This window comes from Pogoniulus pusillus, chromosome 11 (assembly GCF_015220805.1).
Source record: "Pogoniulus pusillus isolate bPogPus1 chromosome 11, bPogPus1.pri, whole genome shotgun sequence".
In the NCBI taxonomy this organism is placed as follows: domain Eukaryota; kingdom Metazoa; phylum Chordata; class Aves; order Piciformes; family Lybiidae; genus Pogoniulus; species Pogoniulus pusillus.
The window spans coordinates 11417721-11439277 of NC_087274.1; the positions used below are offsets into that span (position 1 = coordinate 11417721).

At 56.1% G+C, this 21557-nt stretch overlaps 1 protein-coding gene across 2 annotated transcripts; it reads left to right on the forward strand.

Moving 5' to 3' along the window:
• The first annotated feature begins 11050 nt into the window (after positions 1-11050).
• On the forward strand, positions 11051-21012 carry FADS6 (fatty acid desaturase 6). Of its 2 annotated transcripts, XM_064151098.1 has the most exons (8): positions 11051-11276; positions 12076-12120; positions 13414-13766; positions 14509-14675; positions 15169-15349; positions 16163-16350; positions 16983-17162; positions 18472-21012. In XM_064151098.1, the coding sequence occupies exons 3-8, from the start codon at positions 13418-13420 to the stop codon at positions 18619-18621; spliced, it is 1215 nt and encodes a 404-aa protein (XP_064007168.1). In that variant the 5' UTR covers positions 11051-11276; positions 12076-12120; positions 13414-13417; the 3' UTR covers positions 18622-21012. The 2 variants fall into 2 exon arrangements, with proteins under 2 accessions (XP_064007168.1, XP_064007167.1); XM_064151097.1 differs by lacking the exons at positions 11051-11276; positions 12076-12120 and adding an exon at positions 12697-13163.
• The last annotated feature ends 545 nt before the right edge of the window (positions 21013-21557 follow it).

The following is a 21557-nucleotide window of genomic DNA, read 5'->3' on the forward strand; positions in this document are numbered from 1 at the left end:
CTCCAACAGCACAGAGAGATGGGAAGATATAAACTCTAGTAGCTGGAGGGGAAACTTAATCTGGGGTGAACTTGTAGCTGTGGTTAGGTGGTGGTCTGGATTCATCCCACTGAACGCTGATGGAACTGCTGGGGGATGAAGGTGCTTTGAGCATAGGCACCACCTGATCTCTGTTCCTAGCTGGTCCCTGTGACACTCAGGCTCCTGGCTCACTCTGGCACAGCTCTGATACCAGTGGAGAGGACAAGCCTATGCCCAGCTCTGCTGGATAGGATGCCAAAGCTGCAGGGAACTGAGCTGTAGAAGAACTTGACTCCAAGCCCAGTGATGAAGCTGGCTCCATGTGCCAAGGTGAAGGCACCAAGCAGCCCTGCACAAGCCCCAGTAGCAGCAGCTGAGGGTCAGGTCAGGGGGAACACAGGTCTCAGAGGTGACGGTGGGTAGGAAAGGAGTGGGACAATGCCAACAGCAGCTCCTCAGTAGCACAGCTAGTTGAGACCATGTGGTCAGTAGGTCGCCACAGGACTGGTGCCCTGGGCAGCCTGTATATTCTGTCCCAGAAGCTTCAGTGGGAGGTAGGAGGGCAGTGAAGCACTGTGGCAGATGTGTGACTCCCGGCTGGCATGGCAGCAGCCAGCACCCATCAGCACGCGTACCACAGTGTTCCTCCCCTGTGACACTGCCTGCACTGTGGCACAGAGGACCCCAGTCACAACGGAGCCCAGTGATGCCAGCCTGGACTCTTCTGGTTTTCTTCACTACCTCCTGACTTTCTGCTTTTTCCAGGGGACAGGGACAACCTTCCTGCTGCTCCTGATCTTTGTCTGAGGTTTAACCTGCTAGGATGCACTTTGAAAATTACTCTGTTTCCCTGCTGCAGGACACTGAGCTCCAACTCAACGACACTTTTCAAAGCCAGCAGAGCCTCCCAGCTCTGAAGGTACTGGCAAGACCAGGAGTAGCCATCACCAGAAGAGTCACCCAGGCAAAGACTGGACCACCTGGATCCCCTGGGACTGCAATGGGAGCAGCAAGCACAGGGCTGTAAGCGGTGATCTAGTCCAGAAACCACCTACTCCCAGACAGAAAGTCCCAAGCAATCATTTAAGTCCTGGTGAGGATAGATTTGGGGTCCTCTCCCCAGCTCTGGCAAGGCTGCAGCATGCCACTGCCCGGGTTGAGGTTTGCAGCAGGGCGCTGCTGGCAGCAGGCTCAGCGTGACACTGCTGTCATCCAAGGACAGGCTCTGCCCTCACAGGAGGTGCCAGGGACAGATCTAGCTGCTACAACATCTCTCTATTCCCCACCCATTAACCCAGCACTGGGAAGCAGCGAAGCTTGGCTGGTATGGCCATATCACAGCAAAACCCAGTGCTGGCAGTGGAGACCTTTCCCTGCCCTCATCTCCTGGGATGCTGACCCTGGGCTTTCCATGCCCACACACGAGTTGGTTAACCTTCACATTTCCCTGTCTCTGCTGTGTAGTGCCACCAACCATAAGCAGTGCTGGGGAGAAGCACGGAGAAGCCCCCGGGAGCTCCAACAAAGTGGCAAAAGGCTGGAATGGGGCAAAGGAAGAAGCCTGGCAAAGGGCCTGGATGGTGACTTTGACCTCAGCCATGACAACCCCCAGCCTGGCCTTTCTCCACAGCCACAAACAACCCCTGGCTTTGACACTGCCCACCTGCCTCGCATGCCAGCATCTAGGGATGCCTGAGAGCCACGGAGCCAGGGTGACTGCCCCCAAACCCATCTGGGTTGCCAGCAGAGAGCTCCTATCATTGCAGCCACCCATTGGTGCTTCAAAGCACACCTCTTGAACGAGAGGTTCTCACAGAAGGCTGAGCAGCTCATCCACCCATCCGGAGAGGGACGCGGTGATGGCGGGGGCAGCCCTGGCCCCATCTGAGCCGCTTCCTCTGGAGCTGCGAGCCCAGCCCTCGGCGCCGTTCAATAACCCAGCTAACGAGAGCCGCTGTCAACAAGTCCGCAGCTGCCGGGCGCGGGGAAGGACGCCGGCTCCAGCCACCCGGGAGGAGAAACCTGTTTCACTGACCTTGCTCCATCACCACCTTCCTGGCTGCGCCGTGGGTGCGTTTGGGGCTGCGCTGCGGGGGCTTGGCTGCCCCTCAGGGGCACATTGAGGAGGAAGAGGAGGAGTGGACCTGGGGCCTCATTGCCTTTGGGTTTGAGGTGCTGTGGGATGAACTGGAGAGGAAAGCAAGACCCAGCTCCGTCGATGCTGTGCCTCGGCGTGGCTCCCGCTGCGGAGCCTCGCTCCACCCCTCACCGGCTAATAAAGCCTCCGCCGTGCTGGTCCCTCCTTTGCCACTGACTCACGGGCTGACCCAGCCCAATCCCCTCACTGCCCTGCACCTCCATCTTCTGACCTACAAAGCCGGGCGCATCCCCGCCGCTGCCTTACATAAGAGCGCTCAGCACCAAAGCAAACCCCGCGGCACTTTGCAACCCGCGGCTGCAGCCCGAGGGGCAGAGATGGGTGCTTGACAGCAGCGCATAGGCTCCATCACCCCTGCTCAGGGGCACCCTGGCCTCAGCTCTGGGGGTGAACTGTGAGGGCACTGACAAACAGGCACTGGTTGCACCCACAAGCGGCACCTCCCCAGGGGTTTTGCTTGTGTTTTGGGGGCTGGGAAGGGGAGGAGAGCAGCCCGTGCTGCTCTTGGCACAGTGTCCTGCTAGCTCTAGTGCCAGGGAATGCCTTCGCCCTGCTGCCCTGGCACTTTGGCACACCTCCAGTACCCCGAAACCTGATTGATCGGGTTTGGAAAGCAGGCCAGGAATGGCTGGGGAGGTGGAGGCTTTCTGGGTGCCCATCAGGCTGGGTTGGGCTGGGCTCATCAGCACTGCTAGTCAGGGAGCAGCCCTGGCCACATCCTGCCGCCTCTACCCCAGAAGCCTGAAAATGTCCCTTTTGGTTTGGTTGCTTTCAAAGTCAATGGCACGACTTGGACAGAAGGGGTGGAGAACAAGCATCCTTGGTTCACAGTGGGGACCACATGACAGCAGCTAGCAGCATGTCTTCTGCTGGGCAGAGGGTGGGGATCCCCAGAGATTTGGACCCCAGAATTTTGGGCCTCAGGATTGGGTTGGTGCAGGGCATTGGAGAAGCAGAAGCTTGCTCAGCCATGGCCCAGCACTGCCTGACGTAAGAGGTTATACAAGCCCTCATGGGCAGGGTGCTGGCAGCTCTGTGACCAGAGCCCTGCTCCTGCTCTGGGATAATGCCTGCAGGAATGGGGACAGCCTGGCTCCTCATCCTGATCCATTGGACATCCTTCACAAAAGCCTTTCTTGGCAGTGGCACCCCAGAGCAGTGCCCATGAAGGATGTGTGGCTGGCTGGAGGAGCATGGTAGGGCTGGGCAGCACCCAGGCAAAATCCAGCCTGGAGAAGGATGAAGGTGGTTTGGTGGTGTCCTTGTGCCGTGGCTGGCAGTGGCTGAGGTGGAGGGCAGCAGGATCCCTGGCTGGTGGCTCAGGAGCTGTGTCAGGAGGAGAACCACTTGCCTGGAGCAAGTGGATGGGAGAGGGTGCAGGAGAGCGAGGAGAGGCTGGGCAGAGCTGGGACGTGGTGCTGAGCTAGATCAGCCTGTTTGCAGGGAGAAGCTCCCTGAGCCTCTCCAGGAGGAATTTTGGAGGTGCCAGTGGGGGCCCACAGGTGCCAGGGTTGCAGCACATGTCCTTGCCCGCCGGCTGCGGGTGATGGATCCAGCCCTGGCATTCGAGGCAGCTGGCCGAAGGTGTTACTCACTCAGCCTCGGGCTGCTCTCAGCTCCGTGGGGCAGGAATGCCACGTGCCCAAACCACCTTTCCCCAGGGAGAACCAGCCCCGTGGCCTGGGACAGTGTCCTCCAGCTGGAGCTGGTTTGACCCTGCGTGAAGTGGAAGGAGTGTGTGCTGTGGGTACCTCCTGGGTGGCTTTCCACACTGATGGGGATGAGAAGGTTCCCAGCCCTCCCTGGGCATTCTGCGGACACCAGGAGCTGGAGAAGGTGACATGGGAGGGGAGCATTCCACTCTGAAGGGGCTCTACGCTCCCTTTCTCACCACCCAAATGCTGTCCCAGCCTTGACAGCAGGTTAAGGTTATGTTGGGGGTGAAGACTGAACAAAAAACACATTTTGCTTCCAAATTAGCAGGCAAGTGAAGAAGGAGCAGGAGCCAGTAGGATTTGCCAGCTCTCCTCAGATGTCCTGCCCACCAGTCCTGCCATCATCAGAGCCTTCCCAAGAAGCTGACAGCAGCATGCTCATTGCTTCAGTGGAACAGAAGATGGACACTGTGGACTTGTCTTCTAGAGAGGTAATTTTGCTGGCCACAGGACTTTTCACTGTGGGAAAGGGAGAGCTGAGGTTTGGGGAAAACAGAGGTCGTGGGAATGGTTTTTGACACAGCTAACAGAAGGTATTTGCAGTTTGGGGCAAATGGAGTGAAACAATGGGGGAAAATGATCAGCCCATGTGCAGGCTGAGTCCCAGGTGCTCCGTGGAGATTTCCCATCAGCTCCAAGGAGCCTTTTCCCCCCAAACCCTCACTCTTAGTCATGCCTTTCCCAGCAAATTGCCTGGTTTGCCAGGGTCATTACCTATTCCCCATGAGACATCCTGCTCGGAAAGCAGCCGTGGGCAGTGGGGCTATTCCCAGAACTACCTCTAGCCTGGCTCTGTAAATCCCACTATCAGCTCCCTGCCATACCCCAGCCTGGCTCCAGCTGGCTGCAGCCCAGCCGGGGATGTGGCCCTGGGACAGCTCCTGCGTTTGCCGGCGGATCCAGCCACCCATGGGCTCCTTGGGCTGGCAGGGTGGTGCCAGCAGCACCTCGTGAGCCCTCTGCACGTTTCAGGGGAACCCTCCAGACTGTGCCAAGCGCCTGGTGACGCTCGTCCTGTCACCGCAAGCACGGCAGGAGGTTGGTCTTATCTCACCTTGCTCTGAGCTTGGCTGATTGTTGATTGTTCTTTTTCCCATTCAGGAAGAAAGGGAAAACAAAACATCTACTTCTTCTGCAGAACTGCTATCTGAGGCTCTGCTTCTGGGGCGTTCCCACCCCACTGCCCCAGATATGGCTCTCCTGGGGGGGTGTAGCAAAGTCACTCTAGGCAGGCAACCCCAAACCCTGGCCATCTGATCATCTGGAAGAAGAGATTATTTTAGGGTTGAACTCTTGTTCTCTTTGCACCCAGCTTCATCCCCGAGGCCTCTCTCCCACTGTAATCCCCAGCCCGGTGAATCCCAGTACTAGAGAACTGTCAACCCTGCAAACTTACTGAGGATGCTCAGGATGGCTCAGAGTCCCCCCAAGTCCCCTGAGGTGGAAATGGCAGCCAGCTCCACCTGCCACAACAGCTCCTACCACCCACAGTTCAGCCCTAACCTGGTTTCCAGTCTAAGCTCTATTTTTTTTTTCATGGGCCTCCTCCCTCTTTTGCTTTGCCCCACTTTGCCCTACTGCTGGTGAGCTCCAGCTGCCACTGACCCCAATTCCATTAGGACCTTGCTGAAGTGGGTAATAAAACACACTTGGTGAGGTTACTTGGGTCAGGGTGGCTCCTGCCTCCCCGGGATGGGATTAAGGAGCAACACATTGGATTTGCCTGCAACGGCTTGTGGTGGGAGGGGAAAAGCTGGAGGAACGGGGCTGGAGAGAGAGACTTTGCTCTTGTGGCAAAACCAGTTGCAGGATTAGCAGCTTTCCTGGCGTTCCTGTCTTCCTAGGGGATTGCAAAATGCCAAGTCTTGAGGTGCTGGGGATGAGAGATGGCTCCTTCACACAGTGCTGGAGATGCAGCCATGTGCGAGTTGGGGCCGACCCGCAACCTCTTCCAGGCTCCTCCAGATGTTCTCTTGGTGGACTGGGATCCAGAGCACCACTGCTCCAAAGGTATCATTAGGAAAGTCCTTGTTTTTCCAAGCTAACTGGTTTTATGGGCCCGGCTGTGCTGATGAAATAGCTGACAGGCTGTGTGAGTTATCCCTCTGGCTGGCTGGGTGCTTCTGGGCACTTGCTCTGAAGAAGAAACAAAAACTGCCCTCAGTGCGATGGCACCTGTGGGGAGAAGGTTTGTCAGGGCTCTGGTGGGCTGCCTGTGCCCACCAGGAAGGATGGACTCCTTCCTGGGGTGGGCTTCGAGCAGTTCAGCCTCAGAAAGACAGTCCCCTTGCTCAGGGCTGAAGACTGCCCCATGCATAAATGGGCAGGGTGGACACAGGTGGTATTGGCTGGTTATGTCCCCAGCCTGGCAGGGAGGTGGAGCCCATCTGTGTCCAGCAGACACAGCAGACCCTCTCTCTGACCCCTCAGCTCAGCCCTTGCCTCCCCATAGCCACTGAAAGTGGGGAAGTAGGTTAGGGCTACACAAGGGCTGGAGAGATGGGGGTGCATTCTTGGAGTCTGGCTGGATTTGGGCAGCCCTTTGGCTCCCAACCAAACTTCCATCCCAAAGGAGTGACACAGCACGTTGGCTTCCCAGCCCTGCCGGGCGGCTCACTCCCTTCCAGGCACGGCTCCCGGGCACGGCAGGTTACGTCAGGGCCGCGGCTGCCCTCGCCTCCCCTCCTGCCGGAGCAGCTCGGGTGGGGAACCTGTCGAGAGACCACAGCACCCCACTGCTGTCTGCACCCAGGGTGGCGCCAGCCCACCATGCCAAGGCAGAGCATGGTCTCACGCTCAGCAGATGGCTGTGCCCTTCCTGGCTCAGGCTCAACACCGTGCCACCTCTCCTCTTGCCAATTCAAGCTGTAGATGGGCATCTTAATGAGCAGGGAGCTTTCTGTCTTGCAGGAATTCCTGGTTTCCATGAATTCAGCATCTCCTGATCCCATAAAGGGCAGCAACAGAATCAAGATGGAGGTAATGGTCTGTGCCCACCTTAGTTCTGGTTCCTTAAACTTGGCAAAAACAACAGCCTTGCTAGAGTGTGACCAAACACTTCTGGCAAGGGGCTATTGGCCCTGAGCCTTGCCTTCCATCCCAGCACCTTTGCCTTCCATCTGCAGAGCTGGTGGTTGGAACTGGCAGGGAGATCTGGCCCCGAAAAGCGGCTGTGGGTAGTGGCACTGAGCCACCCCAACAAATGGTCCTTGCTTGGCCATGAATCAATCCAAGGTGAAAAATGCTGGAGACTACCATCCCCAGCACAACCTCACTGGGATCCTCACCCTCCTTCCACATGCAGAGGAGGTTGGAAATATCCCTCTTTCCTAGACAGGACAAGAACTGGAGCTTGGAGTTACCCTGCTTGCTCTGAGTGGTAAAAGTTTCGTGTGGGTGGCAGCTGGGGAGCTGTCAGGTCGGGTGTCTGCCCAGCAGCTGTCAGGTGGTGGCTCTGAGCTGGGGACCAGGAGCGTGCCTGGAAGCTGGAGGAACTGGAGTTAGGTAGTGCCATGGTTACAAGTTAAAACGTAGTGAAGTTTTGAGTGCTGGAGGTGCAGTGTTGTGCCCAGGAGCATCTTCAAGGTTGCTGGCTGACGAGCAGTGCTGGAGAGATGGCTGGTTTCCTCCTCAGCACCTTCCAATGCCAAGATGAGACCACCCCCAACCCTCCAGGGTGGCAAAAGAGCTGCCAGGCTGGTAGGAAAGAAGGCTCTGCCTTCTATTTGTTGCATTGCCAGCAGCAGGCTCGGCAGTTTGGAGGCTGAGCAGGACAGAGCCCATGGCATCTCCACTGTGCACCTGTGTTGGGTAACACCTGACCAGGCAGTGACGCCAGGGACCGAGGGGTGGGGGCAAGCAGTTTCGGTCAGGGCAAGAGCAGCGATGCCCAAACCAGTGATTACCCTCACCCTGCTAAGTGGAGGAAGTCTGTGATTAGTTGACACCTCCAGCCAGGCTTTGGAAACCAAGCTGCGCTGGAGCAGGGGCCAGATGACAGCTGCTTTATTCACTGCTGGGACAGAAAACTGCAAACAGCCTGGGAACACTATCAGGGCATGCTGGTGATGGCCAAAAGGGCTGGGGGTGGGTGCACAACGAGTCCCTAGTTGCAACTGATGTGCTCATGGGCAAGGATGGGTTTTGGTGCTGTGACTTTGAGCCTTGGGCAGGGATATTCAAAGACTCAGGGACAAGCTTTGTGCTGGGTTTGTTTTTTGCTTGCAATTGGCTTTGAATAAGTCTGCACCAGCTGCTGCTGCTGCAGGTCTTACCTGGCCCTGCAGCCTCAGGAATGGAGGTACCTACTGCTGAGGCTTGTCCCTGAGCTTTGGGGTTCTGGTGTTTGCAGATGGCTACTGAAGAGAGGTGAAGGAAGGTGATTGCCTCCCCCGTGGTGTAGCTGATACCAGGTGTGTGTCCGACCCCACAGAAGGAAGAGCCTCCTGCAGGGGCAGTCCCATAGGTCAGTCCTTGCTCTCCAGGTAGGGGAAGCATGTGGCCCATCCTTGCAGCACTTTGGCTTGGCCAGGGCTTGGTCATCACTCCAACCTCAGAGCTAGGAAAACTTGAGTCCCTACCACATTGTGTGTCCCTGCCACATTGTGTGTCCCTAAAGCTTGAGGTACCAAGGAGATAAGCTGATGTCTCCATACCTGGATGCTGCTGGCGTGTATATCTTGGCTCTTCCCACCTCAGGGTGAACATCATTGAGGTTTAGCAGGACAATTCCCCAGGTGTGACCCAACCCTAGCACCCACCCGGGGCTCGAACAGGGCTGAGAAAAACAACAGCGTTGCAAAGGATGGTGTGAATGGCACCGGAGTGTGGGGCTTGTGCACCCTTTCTGGCTGGGCAATGCCCTTGGTTGAGGCTGTGCCATTCAGCTGCTTCCCTCTGGAGGTGTGGGGGCGGTGGGAGGTGACACTGGGCCAACATGGCACCTAGATAAGATATCAACTTCCGTCTGCAGTGCTTCCCCAGCAGCCTGTGTGTGACCGTGGACAGGGCAGTGTGGCTTTGTCTGCCCTGTCTCACCTCCGTTTGGTCTGTGCCATGCTGGCTGGCACAAACAGATCGCCCAGATTAGCCTGCACAGGATCCTGTTTCTTCCTGGAGCTGCCGAGTGCGGGCGGGAAGTTTTCCACCCCCTAAAGTGACCATTGGTGCCCTTCCAAGGGTGGGACATTCCAGGGGGGTATTTATGTGGGTTTGAAAGCATAACCTTGCCACATCCTGGCAGGGCTGGGAGCATGTAGGCTGCTGAATGGCCTCAAATAGATTGGGCATCTTGCCATCCTTGCCAGTCCTGTCCCAGCCTGGCACTGCCAGAGCTCAGAGGGAGGCTGTGGCTGCAGCCAAGGTCTTTGTCCCTGGGAGGTGATTTAGCACCCTGTGGGCTGGGGTTCAGTAGCTGTGCCACTGACAGTACCCTCTGCTCAGCACGTGGGTCAGGCTGGGTCTCACTTTTTGGGAGCCCACGAGGCAAGGGCAGAGAATGCCAGGCTTCGGGCAGAACGACAGTGAGAGCAGCTCTTGCACGGAGCTGTGACTCCATCTGCTGCCTGCCCCGAGGTTCCTGAGCTCATCCTCTGCTCCTTCCTCATCCCACAGCTCCAGGGATGTAGGATTTGGGGTGCCCTGGCTGACTGTGGGGCAGCTCCAGTGCGGGTGCGTGGTTGAATGCAGGGACTGGAACAGAGCTCCTAGCTTGGCAGAGCTGTAGGAGATGCTTGGTCATGGAGCTTGGGATGTGCCACCAAGAGCCCTTATGCCAGGGTCTGAGTTGGGGGGTCAGAGCTGCTCTCCGAGGTGATGCAGACAGAGCTTTGCCTGCAGATGGAGCTCCGAGCTCAGCCGTTGGGCTGGGGAGAGCATTGGGATGAGGTATTCAACCCCACCAATTTCTCCTGGAGGACCCCACGGCTCTGCCAGACCCCGAAAGAAAACCAGGACAAAGCTTAAGCTTTCCCTGCTGGGGAGGGGATGGAGGTAACTAATCCCTTATTAAGTTAATTACCCAAACGTGCCTGGCCTGCAAGAGGAGGGGGAAACCCCACCCAAACCCAGGTATTAAAAAGTGAATCTCTGCAGCCCCAGCGATGTACTGGGAAAGGGAGATGGATGTGTGGGGGGTGTTCTGCTGTGTCTGGCTGCAGCGTCAGAGGAGCTGACGGTGCCCCCACTGCCAGCCTCTGCAGTCTGCTCCTTCTTGAGAGGAGGGAAATGAGGGTATGCAGAGTGGGTAGCTGTAAGGATGGAGGAGCGGGTTAGGGGGCTCTGTCCCCAGCCCTGGGAAGAAAATGCTGCAGCCCTTGCCAACTGTTGTATTTGGGGCTGGAAACAAGCTGCAGGAGCCTGGGGGAACTCTATGGGCATCAGCCAGGAGCACTTCCAGCCACTGGATTCTGCCAGCCTGGTATGTGTGCCCTTGTGCTATGCTAAAATAGCCTTTCCCCTACTGACCCATTTGGAAGCAGCGACGTGGGAGGACCCCAGTGGGAGCCAGATTTGGCTTTTCCAGGTGCCAGCTGCAGCTGGCCTTGGTCCTGGTCACAGAGGGGCTGGAAGGTGGACAAAGGCAGCAGTGGGGGGATGGATCCTTGGGGCTGGCAGCTGTTGGCAGAGGCAGTGGGGTCTGCTCAGGTGATCGTCATGCTGCCCAGAGCCAGCAGTGGCTGTGGAGTCAGCAGCCACAGGGGAGAACTTGCTGCTGGGGGATTAGGCTGATCCCCTTCAGCTGCCCTGCTGTGCCCAAGGATTTCAGAGTCTTTAACATGTTTTTCATGCTACATTGGAGGTGTTTGTGTCCACAGTGCCAGGGCCAAGTCAGATTCTGCTTTCACCCCTAAACTCTTGACTGAGTCAGTGAGACTGTGTGGTTTGGCCCCTGTCTGGAGGAAAATCAGGTGTGAACTGGGAGTCAAAAGGTTCTTTTGACAATGGAGCTCTGCAAAGCAGCAGATTTAGGGCTACTACCCCAAACCTAGCAGTGTTTGCAGATTCTCTTTATGGCTGCTGCTCTGCCAGGAGCATTGTGACCCCCACCTCTGCTGCAGCTCAATAGAAGAGACTCAGCCACGTGGTTTTCAACCCATACTTCTTCTCTTCTCCTATGTGGTCTGTGGTGTCAGCAGTATCATAGGACCAAGTGATTGCCTGTGCATGCTGGCATACTTGCTGTCAGCTGTGGTGGGATCCTGATAGCTCATGCTCATCTCCTCCTCATCTGCCACCACATAACCAGTTCTGCCCCATTCTGCACTTGTGTGATGGCAGCTCCACCACTGCTCACCTTTGGCTCCACCAAACAGCAGGCTGGCACACTGGGACCAGAGCTTTGTCACCATGCTGCCACCATCCCTTGTGGTGACATCCTAAATGTAAGGCGGGCCACAAAGATGATCAGAGGGCTGGAACACCTCTCCTTTTGGGGGCAGGCTGCAAGACTTGGAGTTGTTCACCCTGAAGAAGACCTGGGGAGAATTTATAGCACCCTCCCAGCACCTGAAGTGGGCTACAGAAGAGCAGTGGAGGGACATTTTGTAGGGGCTTTTAGTGACAGGATGAGGAGGAGTGGATTAAAGCTGGATTTGGAGTGGGTATTAGGAAGAAATTCTTTACTGTGAGGGTGGTGAGACACTGAGGCAGGTTGCTCAGTGAAGCTGTGGATGTCCCCTCCCTGGAAGATTTCAAGACTAGGTTGGATGCACTTGGGCAACCTGGTCTAGTGGAAGGTGTCCCTGCCAATGCCAGGGTGGTTGGAACTGGATGGTCCTCAGTGTCCTTCCCAACCCATTCTGTGATTCTATAAGGCAGTGAAGTCATTATTCAGGAACAGACCCATCAGCCCCACCTGATGCACCTTTTGGGTCTGATACTTGCCTTCCCTGGCCTGGTAGCACCCATGGGTGCTCTGTTGGCCACAGGCTTCTCTTGTTAAGGAGCAGGTGATGAAAGCCATGCTCAACATGAATCAGTGACCTGGCCACAACAGCTGCTGGGCTTTAGATGCCACTGTCATTCCTCAGTGCTCCTGGCTCTAGAGCTGAGCTTACATAATTCGAGTTCCTGCAGCAGAAATGAAACCTCAGCAGGTTTCTAATGCCCCCCCTGGCTCTGCCCTTTTCACAGCAAGTGTGATTGGGTTTTTTTAAATTGTTATTAATGGTTTTTTTCCAGGGTATGATGACAATCCCCTGGGGCTTGGCTGGACTCTGGTGTGAGGTTTGTTTCCCTGTGGTGATGGGCTGTTACTGGAGGCACTGAGCCGTGTCCCAGTTTGGGGCTGGGGTACCCCAGTGATGGGTACAGCAAACCAGCACTGTCTGGGGATCTGCTAGATGCGAGAGCTCATCAAAGTGTTGGTTCAGAGAAATAACAAAGCCAAAAGAAACTCAGCACCCCAGTGAGATGTGACCTGGTTTTAGCCTTCCTCTGTGAAGAAATGGGACTCGGGAGGTCCCAGGCTCTGCATTGGCACCCCCACTGTGTTTTGGGGTGCCTGTGCTGTGTCTGGGTGATTAAATGGGAATCAGCAATGGAAAAAGGGAGGAAATTTGTACAAAATTCCTGAAAAAAGCCTGGGAGAGAAGAGGGCACCTATAGGGGTCGGAACCAGGCACCGCAGCTGCTAGGCACAGCTTTGGGGTCCCCTGGTGCCTGACAGGTGTCCTTGGGCTTCGTAACACCACCCCCAGCACATAGGAGGCTACCAAGTAACTTGGTGGCAGCAGTTTGGGCAGACAGGCAGCCAAGCAAACAGCGCAGGCAGCCGTGCAGCCATGCTTTGCTGCCTCCTCCTCCTCCTTGCAGACTGCTCCTGGCTCGGCAAAACGCCGGTTTGCTCCCCAGAACAGCTCCCTCGTGGGCTGGGCCACCTTTGCTCCAGCTCCTTGGCAGGACTGAAACCCTATCCTCGCCTTCGATGTTCCGCTTGGGTTTCTCAAGGCTATTTCTGGCACTCGGCTCCTTCATCTCCAGCCTTTCCATTGCCTCTCTCCATCTTTTTTTCCACTCCTGCCCTCGCCTCCCGGTGCCCTCGGCCGAGCGCCCTGCCCACGGCCCCGCCGCGGCGGCTGCTCTCCGAAATGGGCCAGCAAGGCGGATTATTGCCGTCGCTGATCTGCATTCGCCCTCCTCCTCCCCGTCCTCCGCCGCTCCTCCCTTCGCCGGAGCGCTGCCGCGCAGCCCTGCTGTGCGCTGCCGCACGGGCTGGCCGCCTGCCCCGGGCTGCCCAAGGCTGGCAGAGCCACCGTGCCAAGGCTGGCGTGAGTAGCCGGGGGCTTTGGTGGGGCCGGTTGGTGTCTGGAGTGTCCCCAGAGTGGGTGGCTGGGTGGATCCGTGGCCATCTCTGCTGGCTGCGTCCTCCTCGGGTTATTTATTTATTCTTTATTTCCATCCCTGCCCTTCCCATGTCCTTCGGTGGCAGCGGGATCCTGGGAACCCCGTCCGTGGTGGGTTGGGGTGCTGTGGGTGCTGCTTTGTGGGTCCCAGCCTGCTCTGGCCTCTGCTCGGCAGGGAGATGCCGCTGGAGGACGGGGACTCAGCAAGGTGGAGGGGACAGCAGGTCAACGGCGAGGTCAGCGGCACCGTCCAGCTCGGGAGCACAGCGGAGCCGCCGCTGCGGGACATGCCAGCGCCTCATGACAGCGGGCCAGAGGTGATGGCAGAGGGTCGAGAGCCAGGGCCAGCGCTGGTTGATGGGGACGCGACCCCCAGGAGGGTCTCTCGGCAAGCAGGGCAGCACGAGGAAGCCCTGATGGCCGAGCTCTCGGAGCTGGTGCAGAAGGTGGTGAGGAGCAGCAGCTGGTGGGAGCGGCACGGCGTGGACATCAGCATCCTCGCCTGCAGCATCCTCCTGCTCCCGCCAGGTAAGCTGGCTTAGCCCCCCCTAAACTAGGGCCGAGGGGATCCCGAGGGAGGGCGAGGCTGCTGCCCCCTCAGGGCTTCTGCACTGATGGTGCTACTTTGTGCTATTAGCAGCTCATTCAGCCTCAAACAAAGCTGCAATAACCCCTTCACCCAGTGCCATGGGGCACCCTGGACCCTCTGGGAACCCAGAGCAGGTGATAGTGGCACCCAAACTACAGCCCAGGGCGAGGGGATGGTGGCACCCAGGGTACAGATTAGGGCAAGGGGATGGTACCCAGACAGATGGGAACAGCATGTCCCATTCATGCCCCACCACGGGGGAGGGAAACCCTGATGGCTTTGGTGATGGTGACAATGGGTGTGGGGGGGAACACAATCAAGCATGAGCCTCCAACAACGCACTTGGAAAGCTGCAGCTGATACCTTCTCATGCTTTTGAACTCCTGGGGTTGCTGAAATCCTGGCAGGGTTAAACTTATCACTAGTGGGATCCCAGCCAGATCTGTGGGATGAGACCTGGCACCAGCAGTGCCTGGTGCCATCCTGGCTGGAAGTGGCTGGGACAGCTGTGCAGGGAAGCTCTCCAGCTCAGGCAGCTTAAGTACCTATAACTACCTCTGAGAAACAGGTTTGGGGCAGCAAGTGACATGTCTGGGTGTAGCAACCCCTCCAGCCTGGCTCAGAGGTGAGGCTGCAGCATGCGTGTGTGGACAGACTCCTGCCTGGCTGGTTTCTCCACAGGGTTCCTGTGCCTGCGGTCAGCCCAGGCCATCCCTTTCCTGGTGGGTGTCCTCACTCTTGGCGTGGTGCATCACACCCTGACTGTGAAGGGCAGCCACCTGGCCAGCCACAACGCCTTGACTGAGTCCAAGTCGTGGGGCAAAGTGTGGGCCATCTTCTTCATTGAGGTGAGTGGGGCTGGGGGATTTGAGTGGCAGTCCCTGCAAAAGCCTCACCAGCACCTTGTCAGCACCCCAAGCCCTTTAGGAGCAGCCACTGGAGGACAACATGGATCCAAACCCTTCTTGATTCATGTGTAGGAGGGTTTGGATCCATGTTGGAAAAGCAAAGCTGCACCAAAGGGAAAGCAAAGCTGCACCAAATGCGTCTCTGGCTTTGTCTGGAGGCAATAAGGTGGGGGTGAGCTCCTAGATGGAGACAGTCTCTGTGGTGTGCTAGGCTGCGGGGTTTTGTGTTGAGCCTCTTGGCTGTGGGGCTACAGAGCAAGTGAATGTGTTGTGGTGAATGGTGAGAATGTTTACCAGTGCTAAACTCTTAAGGTCTTCCTTTTCAGACTGGTTTGGAGCCCGTGGGGTGCAGACCACCTCCCAGTACCTCTCTTGCAAGCCTGCCCTGGCACTGTTCCCATAGGCATCCTCTCTCCTTTCTCTTCCCTCCCAGCTCTGCTCAGCTTTCACAGTTGAACAAGGCACCTATAATCATGTGAAGATCCACCATGGCTACACCAACATCATTGGCATGGGGGACTCCAGCACCTGGAAGGTTCCTTTCCTGAACCGCTACGTCTATATGTTCATTGCACCTCTCGCAGTGCCCATCATAACCCCTCTGGTTGCACTTGGTATGTGCCCCAGCTGCTTTGGGATGGGGTGCTGGGTATGGTGAGCTCAATACTGTCCAGGTCTCACCCCTCCAAAGGGTTGTGTTTTGGTTGGGGATATCACATTAACTACATCAGTCCATGGTGGGACATGAAGCTGCAGCTAAAGGAGGTGATGCTGTGTCTGCTCCAGCGAAGGCATCTACTGCATCTCTCCTTTCTGGTGCTGCTCAGAAATATTTCATGTTTTCCCTTGTTGGGTCAAGTGCTGGAAGCTTTAACAAAAGCTATCATGAACCTGAAGTCCCCCAGATTTGCTCTCTTTTGATTCAGATCCTTGGCCAAAGCAAGGTTCAGCATCATATGTAGGTCTTTGGTCAGAGCATCAAAATGATGTTGCTGACCGTGGGGTGGAAGTGTGGGAAGTCTACAGGGGCCAGGACACAATAAGGTAAGGCAGACAGAGCAGTGGATTGGGGGAAATAATGGTACTAGAGAACCATCAGGAGAAGAGCCTAAGAAACAGTGGTCCATTGGGCTGAACTCACAGCTCTGGCAATGCCAAATCCCTGTGTGATGAGAGCTGACCCCTCCCCACCCTGATCACAGCTGGAGCTTCTGCACCACTATCCTTGGTGGGACTTCAGACCTCAATCCCCCTGCTGATCAGCAGGGCTGGGAGATTTTGGGCCAACCTGGAGGACGGGGAAAGGGAGATAGAAAATGGGGTGGTCTGTAGGTTTATCAGTATGCCAGGTGTCCTGGCTGCTGGAGCAGCAGTGGTGAGGAAGCATCAGCACCTTGCCCATGTGCTGACTCTTCTTCCTCACGCAGATCTGCTGAGGAACGTGGAGTGGAAAGCAGCTCTCCGGACCCTCTGCTGCATGTTTCTGGGTCTTTACTGCCATTACTGGCTGCTACTCCATGTCTCAGGTTTCCAGTCACCGTGGTCTGCCCTGCTCTGCATGCTGCTCACCCGCTCCCTCCTGGCCCATCCCTACATCCACGTCAACATATTCCAGGTAGAGAACTGCAGCTCTGAGATGTCCCAGTGGTGGCAGAGGTGGGCCACACACCCCCGAGTGCTGCTGACACAGCCCTGACATTGCTGGGTGCTACCTGTAGAGTTAGATAAGGGCTGGACTTGATGATCTTAAAGGTCTTTTCCAACTGAAACCATTCTCTGACTCTTAAGGCAAGTGGCCTCAGTTGTCACATCCCTTGTGCTGATGTCGTCATGGAGAGGATCAGGCTGGAGGTGCTGGGGTGCAAAGTGGTGTCCCAGAGCAAATGGGTGTAAAGAACTGGAGGGTGGTGTCCTCTTTGGTGGCTTGAAGGACTGGGAGGTTGGTGTGTCTGCAGGTGTCAGTGCAGTTGGTGGAACAGGTCCTGGGTGGGATGGTGAGAGGCAGAGGTTGGGTGTGTTGGGTGGACAGAGCCCAGGTGCTCCACAGTGGTTCCTCGGACAGACAAGCGCAGGACAGAAAGACTTTAGGGATGAACTCAGCTCTGGTTTGCCAGCCAAGCTGTAAAATGTGTCTCAGCCTGGCCAGCACATTTGTGTGCTCACATGACCAAAGGTGCAGTTGGCTCTGCCAGGAAGGGGCTGGGAGGGTAGCAGGTGCCACAGGGTCCTCGCCTCCTTCTTCCACAGCACATTGGCCTGCCCATGTTCGCCCCGGATCGGAAACCCAAGCGCATCCACCTGATGAGCCTGGGCGTGCTCAACCTGCCACGCAACCGCCTGCTCGACTGGTCCTTCGGCCACTCGCTCATCAGCTGCCACGTGGAGCATCACCTCTTCCCCAGCCTCTCTGACAACATGTGCCTGAAGGTGAGATGGCCTCTTGGGGGGCCATGGGGATGAGACCACCCATTTCCTCATCACCTCCTCCTCCCCCATCTCTGAACCTCTCTGTGCTGCTCACCCTGTGTGAAAGACCTCTCACTGCTCTGCGACAGCCCCTACCCACCCCCTCCATCCCCACTCTGGTTTCTTCCAGTTTTCCACTCCCTGCTCCTCCTACTCCCAGTTCCAGCCTGCCACAGCCTTTTGGCATTCTGGGCTCCTCCCAGCCCTTCCCTCGGGAGCACCTCTCCAGCACTGCACAGCCTGGAGTTTGGTTCAGCTGGCATGCAGGCAAACCTCCTGTAACTTTGGTCGTGCCCTTACTTGTTGCTCTCAGGAGTGAGGTGTGTTCACAACATGGGCTCTAAGGGCTGCTCCTGCTCAAGGAGATCCCAAGGCAGGTCCACTTGCTGCCCTTCAGTGTGGGATCTCCACCCATTTCACGATGTGCATTTATTTTCAGTCTCAAGTCAGGGGAAAAAAGGCGGCGGTGGGGGGGTGGAAATTAATTAATGCTAGCTGAGGCAGAGGGAGTGCCAGTGGGTTTCAGGCTGTGACCTTTGCTTGAGCTCATGGGGCTGGCAGGACTTGTCCCTTGCAAAGGCATGCTGTGGGGAAGGGGTAATTAAGCTGCTGGCAAAGGCATGCTGCGGGGAAGGGGTAATTAAGCTGGTGGCAACTTCCCAGCCCAGCTGCCCAGCCAGCTGTGTGGGCACATGGGAATAACTACAGATGCAAGTGATGATGCCTGCTTGGTCCTTATTAAAGCCTCTCTAGGGCATCTTTCCTGATCCAGAGCCCTGCCAAGACATTTTCCAGGGTGAGCTCCCTGTGTTGCCTCAATCAGGAGCTACCTTCCTGTGAGTGCTCATGGCAAAGATGTCACAGCTGGTGCTGCTGTCTCCAGCCCCATTTGGGGCACGTGAGATGGTTTTCTGGGCAACTTGCAGGGAGCTCAGTGATGTCTCAGGCCAAGAGCCTTGTCCAAACACAGGCACATCCTGCATGGATCACAGGATGTCAGGGGCTGGAAGGGACCCAAAGAAATCATTGAGTCCAACCTCCCAGCCAGAGCAGGACCATACAATCTAGCTCAGGTCACAGAGGCATGCATCCAGACATGCCTTGAAAGTCTCCAGAGAAGGAGGCTCCACAACCTCTCTGGGGAGCCTGTTCCAGCACTCTGTGACCTTTGCAGTAAATAAGTTTCCCCTTGTACTTAGGTGTAACCTGCTGTGCTGCAGCTTACATCCATAATGCATGGGGATGACTCTGCCTATTCCCTTTTTTGCAGATCAAGCCTGTAGTCTCCCAGTACCTGAAGCAGAAGAAGCTGCCATACAATGAGGACACCTACACCTCCAGGCTCCGTCTTTTCCTCCAGAGATATGAAGAGCTGATGGTCCACGCTCCCCCCATAACAGAGCTAGTGGGCATCCAGTGAGGATGGGGTCCCAGGACTTGGGGGGGCTGTTTCCTGCAGGGACTTGTGGCAGGGATTGTTTTAGCAGGATCAGGGCTACACAGATGTGGGCTTCCACAAACCATCGCGTAGGAAACATCTCTCCCCAGTGTCTTGCTTTTGGCTAATGATGCTCAGAGCCACTGTGGGAGGAGAGTTAAGCAGTGCAATACCAGGGATGGACAAGGGGTCCCTCCCCAGTTATTCCAGGCCAGGGCTTGTTTTATCCACTCTGCTTTCATGCTTGGGGAGAGGAAACCCTCATCTGCTGACTGGGACCTCCTGTAGCAGGACCAAGGGGGATGCAGCACCGTATCTGGAGCATCCAGAGCTGAGACTGGTTCCCAGCTGAGAGCTGCTGGGTTTTGTAGGGCAGGGCTGCAAATATGTGGATGGGGACTCAGGGAAATGGTGGATCATGGGGAGGGGGCTGTGTCACTGCTGCCTGTGCTTTGCCTGACTTTGGGGTAATTCAGTCCCTACTAGGAACAACACTTTGGCAAATTCAGCCTTATCACATTGAAATCCATCTTTTTTATTCCTGGGGGGTATTGTTGGAGTGAGTTATACTGATGTCCCACAGTGCCCAAGGAAGGATTGGGGGATGAGTCCTGTGTGGGATATCCATATGAGGGTGCTGGAGGTGACCCCAGACTAAACAATTGCTATTACAAGTTTAGCAGGAGAATCACCTGCCAGAGGTGGGCAGGTGTCTGGGTTTTGGGAGACGTTCCTTATTTAGGGAGGGTGAACTCAGCCCACTGAGCTGCTGCCAGTGGGTGGGAGGCTCAAGTGGCTGGTTCCAACCCACTCCAGGATGCTGTGCCTGGCTTTCATGGGACACTCTGCTGTCCCAGACCTGCAGGACAGATGGCAAAGTCCAGCCCAATGTCATGGTGGGGAACTGGCAGCAGAGGAAGGTAGCTGGGCTAACTGGGACCAGTGTGGAAGTCACCACTGGAGTTGAGCTTTACAAAGCTTTGCTCTGAGCATGCAGGTTCACTCCCCTGATTTGTGCTGTTCCCTCCACTAAAGCTGGACACCTCCCCAGCTCCATAGTTAGGATTTATAAGGTTCCATGTTGCAGATGTATCCCAAGGCACAGGGATGCTCTGTGCTGGCCATGGCCTGTGGCAGTGTGAAGGCTGCAGCAGGCAGGCCATGGTGTTTGCCCTCCTATGGGCATCATGTACCCTGTGCTCTTTCACCAAGCATGAGGACATCTTCAGACCCACTGGAGAAAGGTCCCCATGTGGCTACTGTGACATGGGACTGGAGCTGGGTGACCATGGTGTGTCCATGTGTAGCAGATCCTTGGGTAGCTGGCCCTGGTTCTGTCCATTGTGACTTCTCTGGCATCAGGCATGGGGAGTTAGTGATTTATCCTGGGCTGGTGACATTACTATGTTACCTCTAACTGGCCCCATGGGGGTTGATCGATCTGGGATGTTGTGAAACATCCAAAGGGCAAATTCTAGCCCTTTGAGCATGGGTGACACTGGGTCTGTTGTGGAGGTGGAGGAACCAAATGGCTCAAGTGCTCCTAGGGGGCACCAGAGACTCAGGATGGCAGAGACCCTCCCCAGAGTCATCCTCTTGCCTATGGTTAATGTCTTATAATCTGGCTCTGATTCTCAACTGTTAAGTGTGCCAAATTAATGGTGGTCCTGGCTCCAGAAAGAGGGAGTGTGCAGTAGTGGTGCTTTTGGTTCAGACAGGGTAATCTCAGCCTCATGTGTGCCCTGCTTGTGGGCACGAAATGCTTTTTGTCCTCCCCCTTTGCTTAAAGGTCATCCCCCAGACATTTCTAACTAGGTGGGACAGGCCTTTCCACAGCTGGATGGCATGGATGGTGTTTAATACAGTGCCATCTAAAGGCAAGGGTCTGAAAGTACTTCAGCCCGCAGGAGACGACTTCTGGTTGGGGAAATATGTGGATCAGAACAGGCAGCTACAGCAGAACTTAATGGGGAAAATGAACATTCCTGGGGATAAGGGAGATTTCTGATCTGTGCTCAGAACCCCCCAAAATTCTATCTTGAGTGATGCCCCAAATTTAAACTCAGTTCACTTTGTGGATGATCTCAGTGCTGCTGTTTGGAGCAGAGCCTTCAGCCTCACTTCTCTGGGCAAGGGGTTGGTGATTGCTGGGCTGAGTTCAGACTGGAGGCTCGGAGCACAGGCACAGCCTTTAAAGCTGTCAGAAATCCTTGTCCTGGCCACAAACACCCTGAAGGAGTGGATGCAGACAGAGGCATATGGCCAGCTGCCGTTCTCAGCATGCCTCTGCAGAATGCCAGGAACTCATTTGCAAGACTGAGAGAAGGCATGTGGGGTTTATGACCCTTATTAAAAGCAGCTTCTAGCTGTAAACTCCTCTTGGTCTTAATTGCTTTTAAAAAGCCCTGTTAGTACCTCCACGCCTTGGCATCTGTACAACCCTTCAGCATCTCCTGAAATCTCATGATTTCCCTGCCTGATGTATTGCTTGGGGGCTGAAGGGAGAGGTGGTGCTCTTGCATGAGAGGTGCAAGCAGTTGCATTTGAAATGAGGCAAGTCTTGGGCATTGAGGAGGAAATAAAGCTGGTCCCCTGAAGGATGCTGAGGCAGGAGGTCTGTGGCACTCATGTTTTACACTTTGGGGGGTGCTGTGGGTTTCTCCTGGTAAGGGGCTGTTTAAAATCTGTCTGAGCTTCGGCATCTGCTGCGAAACTTCTGTAGTTGATCACTTTTGGCGATCAGAGACGTCCGCAAGGAGCAGCCGCAGGGAGGATGCTGGCGCGGGGAGCCGCAGGCAGGCAGTGGGTACCGCGGAGGCCTCACCATAGAGAGCGGCAGCGCGGAAGGCCCCAAGACAGCCTCTTCTGCCCTCTCCTCGCTCCCTCTCTATGGTACCGCTAACTTCCGGACAGGCGGG